The 10,974-nt window shown below is 43.2% G+C and overlaps 1 protein-coding gene across 1 annotated transcript in view; it reads right to left on the bottom strand.

The window, feature by feature from the left end:
* Nucleotides 1–8,090: 8,090 nt before the first annotated feature.
* Nucleotides 8,091–10,974, bottom strand: part of bgnb (biglycan b) — a 68,697-nt gene continuing 65,813 nt past the window's right edge. Inside the window, exon 8 of the mRNA XM_063207975.1 lies at nucleotides 8,091–10,478. Within this exon, the coding sequence (XP_063064045.1) occupies nucleotides 10,281–10,478 (198 nt within the window). The 3' untranslated portion in view covers nucleotides 8,091–10,280. The remainder of the gene's footprint in view (nucleotides 10,479–10,974) is intronic.

The raw sequence follows: 10,974 nt of genomic DNA, 5'->3' as shown, positions 1-10,974 counted from the left end.
TTACAAGAGAGGCCAGCTATTAGGGATGCAAACGATTAATCGATTAATCGATCAATGTATTAATCAATTAAAAACACAATCGCAATTAATCGACAAGAGACCCAGATGAAATGGGCATGTGAAGAGTGTGTGTGAAGAGGGGTGTGAATAGTGGGAATATTTAAATCACCTTTGGATTAAAGAATTGAAATTGAATTAATTTAAATGTGGTATTTTATCTCAATTTTTAATTTTAAAAAAATAGATTTAGTTGGTATTTTCCAAGAAACATTGAGATTTCGGGGGAAAAACACTGCTTATCAATTAATCGTAAGTCGATCGATAAGGCTATCAACTAATGATTAATGAATTAATCGATAATTTGCATCCCTAACAGCTATACATCTTTTGAGGAAGGCGGTGTAACACTAGGGTTGTCGTATCGGATCGGATGGATCTGATCGGCTGCCGATATTGGCAAGAAATGTGGATCGTATCCGATCGGCATGCACGGAAAAATCCGATCCAGAATTCCGATCCATTTTCCTATTTTGTGTTTATTAATATCTGAAAAAACAGGTCAGTTTCTCATTAAAATACAATGCTACTAAGAGTAAGATCATGATCATAAGGAGCAGAGAGGACAAACAATCACCCTTCCCTGCTTTTTATCTGGCTGGCACCGAACTCTCTGAATGCAGTGAGATCAAATATCTGGGCCACATAATTGCAAATGACTTGACAGATGATGGCGATATCTACAGGCAACGGCAGAAACTGTGCAAGGGAACATGTTGTGCCGCAAATTTAATATGTGCTCTGAGTTGGTCAAGATCTCACTCTTTAAAGCATACTGTACACCATTGTATACAGCACACCTGTGGTGCCACTACAAACAGAGCAGCATGAGGAAACTCATGGTGGCATACAATGACAGCATGAGGCTGCTGCTCAGAATTCCTAGGAGGTCAAGTGCAAGCCAAATGTTTGTCAATGCTGGGGTACCTACTTGTGCAGCTGTGCTGCGAAATCGTATGTATAAATTAATGTGCAGGGCATCTGAGTCACAATATACCCTAGTTGCTGTCCTGGCCAGCCCTAAATGTAGCTCTGTGAGACTCTTCTCAAACATGTGGAATCACTGGCGAGCATGCTTGTATGTGAGACAATGACTTGAGAATTATGATATATCTGTGTTTTTCTATTTTTGTTCCCCCTTCTTTTTCTTTGTCAGTTGTCCTGGGTTTTTGTTTGTTTGTTTTTTGTTTCTTAAGATATGTACTGTGGTGTGATGCTTTGTCTTTTTAATGTGATATGGATCCCCCTGGGTCTGGAATAAAGAATGAATTGAATTAAAAACCATTAACCATTGTGTATTACTCATTCAGCTAATTCTGTTGGCTAGTTGTTACTCAGAGTAAAAACCCTTTTCAACATGACTGTGACAACAAAGTAAGTAGGCTAAATAACTTTCAACTTCAATACTCCGATAGGCCGGTATCGGTATCGGCCGGTATCGGTATCGGATCGGAAGTGAAATAAAATATCTGTATCTGATCGTAAGTGCAAAAACCTGGATCGGGACATCTCTATGTAACACTGAGTGTGATCCATGCTCACTCACACCTGCGTAATTAATGTACAAACCTCCAGTACAGAGGGGCAGGTTCAACATCATCATCCTCAAGAGCAATGATGAATCCCATCACAGAAACAACTTACTGTGTAGACAGAAGCGATTCTTGATATGCCCTGAAGATAACCTGGAAGGCCGAAATGTGTAGGCATCTATGGCATGAGCCCAAATAAATATTTTAAAAACTGGGTAATACTTTACTTGATGCCGGTGTCATAGGCTTGACATAACAGTGTCGTAACAGTGTTGTAACACAGTCACGTATATGTCATAAACATGATGTCAATGTCATAAACATTTTTTAAATGAGATTTGGTTATGGTAAAGACGGTCCTAACAATGTCAGCTTTTCATGACAATAAAACGTTGACATGGACATCATGTTTATGAGTCGTTCATGACTGTGTCATGACACTGCTTTGACAATATTATGACACTGTTACGTCATACTGTACGTATGTAAAGTGTAACCAAAGACTGCCATGTAGACCAGAGTGCATCGGATTTCCTTGCCTAAAGCCAGCCTGAGAGTCCCTACCAGCACAATGAGCACCGAGGAGAAAAGGTGAAGACCTCGTCTCTCATGAGCAAGAGCTGAATAATTAACTATTCTCTATTGTCCCTCAACGCTGGAGGAGACTACCAGTTGCTATGAGAGCGTCCTTCTCTGCCTTTAAGAAACACTTGAAGGCTTTTTCCCCAGGAACACTTGCAGTTCTACCTACAGACAACTCTAATGATGTCTTTTGGTGGTTTTGCCCTTAATTGATAGGACAGTTGAGAGATAGCGAGTGTGTGTGTGTGTGTGTGTGTGTGGGGGGGGGGGGGGGGGGGGGGGGGTGGGGGGTGGGGGGGGGTCTTGGGGGAGGGTCGGCAAAGGTCTGAGGCCGTAATCGAACCCAGCTCACCAGTGCAGCAGTGCAGTGCCCTATCCCTTGAGCCACTTGTGTGTATATTTTGTGATGTTCTTGCCTTTCATTATCTGCCTTTCATAATCTTACAACTCTTACTTTCTCCACAGCACTTTCAGTCCTTCCCACGTACTGTACGTACGTATAACAGCTGGAAATGCTAATTAAGAGGAAGGCTTTCAGCTGGCAAGGCCAGGTAGGGTCATCCTTATCTACTTCCAACAAGCACCTGAAGACTCAGCTGTTTCCAGGCGCGCTTTCAGTCCAGTCCAGTCCACACACGATTTAAAGTGATACTATCCCATTTTTGGAAATAAGCTAATTTTACACCTCCCCTTGAGTTAAACAATAGGCTTTTACCGTTCACCTGTACTTCCAACCGTTTTCTAGTTATGGCAGTGCACATTTCACCTCCAAGCTAACAGTTAACATTGAGTCCTGTGAGACCAGTTAGCCACGAGCTGGTCTCATAGGACTCAATGTTAACTGCTAGCATGGAGGTAAAATTCGCACTGCCATACCCAGAGAACGGTTGAAAGTACAGGAGAACGGTAAAACCCTATTATTTAACTCAAGGGGAGGTGTAAAATAAGCTTATTTCCAAAAATTGGGACAGTATCACTTTAAGGAAGTGAAGGACAGCAAACATATGAAGAGTGCTGTCCTTCCTTTGCTTCCCTCAGTCATTTATGGTTCATGGGGGATTCAGGAGCGGGAAAGGATCTGCACACTGCTTACAAAAGACTTAATTTATTAGGAGCAACGTTTCGATCATAGATCTTCTTCAGGCATCTTGAATCTTGATGCCTGAAGAAGATCTATGATCGAAACGTTGCTCCTAATAAATTAAGTCTTTTGCAAGCAGTGTGCAGATCCTTTCCCGCTCCTACATGTGACAGTTTTTTGATTTGGCACCTGCTGATGCTTTTTTGCTGGATGTGCGCACTTTCCACTACACTCATGTGGGATTCAGCACACAGTTAAAAACTGTGAGAATTGCAGCGCGCTAAGCCCCCCCCACATTTGGGCTTTCATGCCCGCCCCATGGGTACCCCGGTTCGAGTCTGGACGGGGTCATTTCCCAATCCTCCCCCATCTCTCTCCCACTCATTTCCTGTCACCATCTCATACTGTCCTGTCAATAAAGGCATAAAAAGCCCGTAAATATATATATATATTAGAGATGCACAGTATCCAAGATCCGGTTCCGGATCCGTCAGGATAATAGGGGTTTTCAACCCTTTCGTAGGATCCGGTATCTGGTTTCGAATCCGGCAGGACCTTAAGCAGTGGATCCGGTATCCGGCAGGATCCTAAAAATCAGGATCCGGTGCATCTCTAATATAGATATATCTATATAAACCCTGTGAGAATCATTAGGCGATAGTGTGAGTGCGTCTCCATCACTTCTTAAGCTCCACAAACAAGTGCACGTATTCCGCAAGGCTCTTGCTTATTCTTATCCCTCTTCATCCTGAGTCTCACACAGAGAAATAACATTGCACATCACAAGGCACTACACCTCTAGGCACAAAGCTGCTAAAAGGTACAGGACATATCCTTCACGATGCCATGTTGTGCCTCAGAAAGTAAATCGTGTTTTTTGGGGGGTTTTTGTAGGACACTAGAAGGTGCTGGAAAGTGTACAGCAGCAGTTGTACCCACTTGAGTACACAATGGTACTTCCGTTTCTCTCTGTATAGTACAGGGCATCAACAATATATACTGTAGGGTCTAGGGCTGCACGATATTAGAAAAATATGCGATACACGATATCATGACTGTAAACCGCGATATCGATATTACTCGCGATATTTAATATATACATATATTTTCCCCTTGCCATTCTACACTTTATCATGTATAAAACAACTTGGAGCAATGTGTTATTTCCAACATTATTTTTTATGAGGAAAAAACATGGCTAATATACAGCATCAACTTAAAATGCCAATGATTTTAATACCTTTTCACCAAATTTGCTGTTATTAAAAATTAAGAACTTTTTGCGATATGTGCGCAACTTTTGCGATACGTGTATCGCAAGCCGTGATATCGCGATATGGTTACATTTTCGATATATCATGCAGCCCTAATACGGTCAATCCTCTCCTCCCAACAGGAGCACTTTCACTCACATCAGTGTACAATACAACAACTCCACGTAGCCCGGTAAAACACGGCCGTTATAAATTAGCTGTTAACACACTGGCAATGACTAAGTTGTAATATATTTAGGCTACTGTATTAATAAAGGCCATCGTGGTGTAGTACGGTGGTAGTAACATTTTTTCAGTGACTATTATGGGGCAGTTGTGGCCTAATGTTAAAGGGACAGTTTGGTCAATTTCAACATGCAGTCGTAATGCTCACACTACCCTGGACTTGTCAGTGCCTGAGATTTTTTTTTCTTCTTCTTCAGCCGTTTCCGAGATCCTGGTCATTGTAATGGGGGCAGCTCTTTGTTTACATTTCAATTTTTTTTTTTAATTTATTCCCAAAAACATCCAAAAGGTTATAAAACATCAGCAGACATCTAACAAACAGCAGTACCTTTTGGGAAAATATTTGGAGTTGGCCTATGTTTCATTTTTAAAAAATGTAAACAAACGCTGCCCCCATTAGAATTGCTCATATCTCGGAAAGGGCTGAGCCGAAAAATGTGGCATCACCAGGTACTGACAAGTCAAGGGTAGCGTGAGCAATACAACTGCATATTGAAATTGACCAAACTGTCCCTTTAAGGAGATGAGCTTTAGATCAGAGGGTTGAAGGTTCAAAATCGCACCCTTTCACTCCCTACTGTACCCCATGCCAGTGATGTAGTCTACTTCTTTATACTGGGTATACTGTATATTTGAGCATTTTTTTGAAGTGGGTATACTGTATATATTTGTGCTATTCAAAACAATGGATCAATCAATTTTAAGAGGGTATACTAAAATCCCTGAAATTTAGAAGTGGGTATTCTCCGTATACCCACGGTCTTCGTAGACTACACCACTTCCCCATGCCTGAAGTACTCTTGAGTAAGGCACCCAACCCCACATTGCTCCAGTGAGTGTAACCATAACCAATACCCTGTAAATAAGTGTAAGTCGCTTTGGATAAAAGCACCGGCTAAGTCTAATGTAATGTAATGTAATGTCATTGCCCCGTGCACTGTCATAGTGGTGTAGCACGGTGGTAGTAACGTTTTTTTCAGTGACTATTATTGGGGAGCTGTGGCCGAAGGAGATGAACCTACGATCAGAGGGTGGAAGGTTCGAAATCCCACCCTTTAACTCCCTACTGTACTCCATGGCTGAAGCACTCTTGAGCAAGGCACCCAACCCCACATTGCTCCAGGGAGTGTAAGTCGCTTTGGATAAAAGCATCGGCTAAGTCTCCTGTAATGTAATGTAATGTAATGTAATGTAATGTCATTGCCCCGTGCACTGTCATAGTGGTGTAGCACGGTGGTAGTAACGTTTTTTTCAGTGACTATTATTGGGGAGCTGTGGCCGAAGGAGATGAACCTACGATCAGAGGGTTGAAGGTTCGAAATCCCACCCTTTAACTCCCTACTGTACTCCATGGCTGAAGCACTCTTGAGCAAGGCACCCAACCCCACATTGCTCCAGGGAGTGTAGTAAGTCACTTTGGATAAAAGCATCGGCTAAGTCTCCTGTAATGTAATGTAATGTAATGTAATGTAATGTAATGTCATTGCCCCGTGCACTGTCATAGTGGTGTAGCACGGTGGTAGTAACGTTTTTTTTCAGTGACTATTACAGTCTTCCACAGGGGGCTGGGTCTAGGTTCCGCTGAGGCTACGAGTGCATTTTGCAAGCCTCTCGCTTATTCCATTCACCTCTGTCTGTCTGTCTGCAAGTTGTTGCTTGATTTGTTGTCCTGGTTTGCAAAACTGCTCTGGGATCAAATCCTCGGCTAAGTGTAATGCAATGTAATTAAGCATAAAGTGTTTTGAGTTGTGTAATGGTGGCAGGGGCCGTGGTGGTGTGGTTGTTGTTTACCTGTGCTTTGATCCAATCAGAAAGGTCTGCACAGCAGGAAATGCCCATTGTGCTCCCTCTGGCCGTCACAATACAGCAGCAGACACTCTGTGAAGTGAATAAAACCCAGAGGCACACAATGGCAGGTTAACACTGTGGGGTGGGTCATGCCTGTGTGTGTGTGTGTGTGTGTGTGTGTGTGTGTGTGTGTGTGTGTGTGTGTGTGTGTGTGTGTGTGAGTGTGTGTGTGTGTGTGCGTGTGCGTGTGCGCGTTCCCATGTGGGAATGCATGTGCCTTCACTCACTGTGTGTGTGTGTGTGTGAGTGTGTGTGTGTTTGTGAGCGTGTGTGTGTGTGTGTACGTATGTACGTGTGTGTGTGTGTGTGTGGGTTCCTATGTGGGAATCATGCACGTGCCTCCACTTACTGTGTGTATGTGTGTGTGCCTTCTCTCTCTCTCTCTCTCTCTCGCTTTTCTCTGTGTGTGGAGAACACTCTCCATTGTGTTGCTTCCAGAGGTCCAATTAAAGCGGTTTGTTTGCGACTGACATTCACAGTCATCTGATGGCATTGCCTGCCTTGGCACATGACGGCGGAGAGCTATTTGGAATTACATGCAGCACTTTCGCTGCCCCAAATAAATGCTGTTGATTCTGGACTAGAGATGCACGCCAGCCACCAACGTTTCTCGAAGTTCTCGACAAAAACAAATGACCTTGAAAGTCTGCTGGGTGCATCTGCCTGCCTGTGTGATTCTGCACTGTGTGCCGGTGGACAGCGGCCAAGCGCTGGGGATGACATTGTGCGATTGCTGCTATCAGCATTCCACAGCGACATTTATCACCCCACGTGAGTTAGGAAAGGAGGATGCTTTGTGCGCATGCAAAAACTTTAACAGTTTGTTAAGGTTATGCAAGCGGTCAACTTTCGGCCAATATTTTGGGCTGATATTAATTTAATTAAGTTTCTAATACAACATCTAGGCTATATACTGTCATATTATTATTATTATTATTATTATTATTATTATTATTATGGCCAGTCTACACTACCACACAGTGACTGGTAAAACATGTGTGATTGGCAATAATATGTTCCACAATATGGCATGGCATTGCATGGGGCTAGTAGCCTGAAAACGAGCTGCATGAGGTTGCTGTATCACTCTCGAGAGGCGACTCACCCGTGCGTCTGTCTGCGGTGGTCCGAATCAAGTCCCAGGCTTCGGAGTAAACCAGAAAGGCCTCCCTCTCTCTGATATACATTCGACCGATTTCTGTAAATACGCGTTATCCACCCAAGAGTCCCCAATGTCACGCGATGGAGGCGGTCAGCCTCTACTGAGAGCGCGCGAAGAGACCGGGAGACAGCATCCTCTTCACCGCAGGTGCCTCGGAGAAGCCATTGCTGGCGAAACGATACATCGCTCTGCTAAGCCGATGTTGTGATGGTGGTGTCCGCTCGCAGACATGCAGAGGGGCAAATACAGATGACGCGTCCGGAGGGGCACCCTTTAATGGACGGATTGACAACAGACTGGCAGAAAATTAAAGGAGAGCGCACACGGTGTGTCGAAACATGTTTTAATCGATTTCAGGCGACCTCGTGTTTTCAAATTCTACAGCTACATCTTCGAACACGCGTACAAAAACGTTTAGGAATATGTTCAGTTCAGGCATTCACACTTGACATAAAAGATGTAATTTGTGTTCCCCCCCAAAAAGTGATGCTATGGGAACGGCTCCGAGCGTTAAGCCCCGCCTCCACGCGACATACACATTGCAGCATATCACTCCAGTGGTGCGTGCACAGATGGATTCCATCATATTAAGTATGCTAAGCTGGATATAATTCCACTGCTACTTTAAGATGTTTAACTTTGATATTAAAACCACATATCAGTTCGACACTGAGGTAGCTCTAGAGTTCCACATCAGAAGTGGTCCATGTCTTTCATAAAAACTGACAATTAACTAGGACAAAAAAAATGAACTTATCTTGTGGGAGGCCTGACCTTATTAACTGCTGATCCTTTGATGTATTTCTCAATGTGCGAAGTCAAAGGGTTTAATTCTCAACACATTTTATTCATCACAGCTTCAAAACCAAGATCGTATCCCATACCTCCGCTCCTGAAGAGAAGCTTTAAAGGTTTTTTTTGCTTTTTATTCTCACATGCAGCACTTAAGTAAGAAGAATTACAGGAAAAAGGCATTGTGTGTGAAAAGGCAACACTGGTCCCCAAGAGTCAAGAAAGTCACACTTCCCAAATAACAATACAAAAAACATTCCAACCGTGTGTACGTTTTTCTTTTTTTAGTTTTGAGTGACAAAATTGTGCAAAAATTGATCCGCTAAAGTCCTTTCATTCCATTTTTATCCATCAAATCAGCCCACTGGTCCCCTGTTGGGGGCGTATAGTGATGCCACATCTGGGTACGCAGGTGTGGTAGACACATTTCATTGGGATACGGTAGAACAAGCTATTTTAAAAAGGCACAGCACAGACAGCCGGAGCTGAATGTGAGCCAAGCAACTCCCAATGGAAAACAATCAACGCCCCCGAAGCCAGGCAAATGTAGAAGAAAAGTAACTTTGAAATAAAAAAAATAAAAAAACAGGCATACAAATAAAAGATAAAAAAACAAAAACAAACAATAAGTGATGAAGAGCACCTTATGAAACATCTTTTTTTTCAGGCATTCAAGTCTATATCATCTGGCAAGAACGCCACCACACAATTTAATTAATATTTATAACCATCTATTATAATAATAGTAATTACAAGAAAACCATACAACGTCCATAAAACAATACCATGTATAATGATTCATAAAATAAAATAAACATTATGGATGATAAGAATTTGACACTAGAACTGTTTTTAGAAATGACTATAAGGTATCCGGTTTTCAACTTCTAACTCTGAAAATGACCTTATGACACCTTAACTGGAAAAAAATAGTAAAAAAACAAAAAAAAATAAGGCATGTCTTTTCACATCCTGAACACATTCTCGTGCTTGAGCGTGACTTAACCACGATGTTTGACGCACGACTCTTTGTACTCCATGGCTCTGTGTTTGTATTTCTTCTTCTCCTCTCGTCATCTCTGAGGACATTCTAAAATGTTTCCATCCAATCACTGAGCTCCACAACCTCCTCCTTCCTTCCTTCCTCTCTCTCTCTTTCCCCTTCCACCTCTCCCTCCTCAATCCTCCGCCCTTGACCTGCCCCATCAGACTTCGCTCTCCCCCATATGAAAAATAAATACATGAAACTTAATATTAGATTTGGTTTTGACAAGTTGTATAGGCCTATGGCATATGTACTGTATATGTATGAAAGTAGCCCGTTCCTTATTTTGCTTACTAAAGCACACATGCTCTTTACACCTACAAAAGCTCAACCCAAATGATCCACTTCTACAGCCACATACAGGGATGCATTTCTCAAAAGCGTAGTCGTTAGCCTGTTAGCAACTTGTGTAGTTGCCAATGGGAAATTGTATTGCAAACAACAACGTAGCTAACAAAATTAGCAACTGTGGTTTCGAGAAAATGCCACCCAGACTTGTACAGCCCCATTTCACTTGGCAAATTTCATGTATGTCGTTTTCATATGGGCCCCTCCTCCTGGCTCCACCTCCGCTCCGCTCCGCTCCCCTTCCCCTTCCTCCCTCCCCTGCCTCCTCCCTCCTCCCTCCCCTGTCTCCTGGCTGTGCGCACAGGACAGGTCTCTCTTCTCTCCTCTCTCTCCTCTACTTCCTGTAGTTGCCAAACTGTATGGCCAGGCGGTCGTGGACGCAGCGGAAGGTGGCGGGCTGCACCTCCCAGTAGTTGACGGGGTTTCCAAACAGGCTGATGCCGTTGTAGAAGGTCCTCTTGGTGGCGAAGCGGCGCGGGCAGAAGTCATCGATGTCTACCGCGCTGATGCGGTTCTCATGCAGGTAGACCACCTGCGAAATGAGATGTGTCGTGGGGTTTAAAGAATGAAAAGTTTGTTGTGTTTGTGTGTGTGTGTGTGTGTGTGTGTGTGTGTGTGTGTGTGTGTGCGTGAACGTGTGCGTGTGTGTGTGCGCGCGCGCGTGCATACATGCACATGTGTGTTTGTATGTAAGCAGAGATAGAGAGAGAGAGAGAGCAGAAAACGAACAACCATGAGACAAAATAGCAAAATATAGCTGTTGTGTCCTCAAGTGACACTAGGTGGAAGACGCGGCACCAAAAGGACTGTTCAGTGACATTGAACCTCAGAAGAAGACTCTACACTACAGATACCGGTTACGGACCTACTTGCTCCTGCTTTACCGTACCCTGTCTAATATTCAGCAATTACTTTAAGTAAAGTTTTATATTTGGTACATTACGCCTCTTCCTTCATACGCACGTAACACAACAATAGCATTCTATTGTAAATACATACAGTATATTCTATATCAATATAGCCTCCTA

This window comes from Engraulis encrasicolus, chromosome 10 (assembly GCF_034702125.1).
Source record: "Engraulis encrasicolus isolate BLACKSEA-1 chromosome 10, IST_EnEncr_1.0, whole genome shotgun sequence".
NCBI lineage: Eukaryota > Metazoa > Chordata > Actinopteri > Clupeiformes > Engraulidae > Engraulis > Engraulis encrasicolus.
Note: the sequence above shows the minus strand (reverse complement) of the source record. Positions and strands in the feature narration are given on the sequence as shown.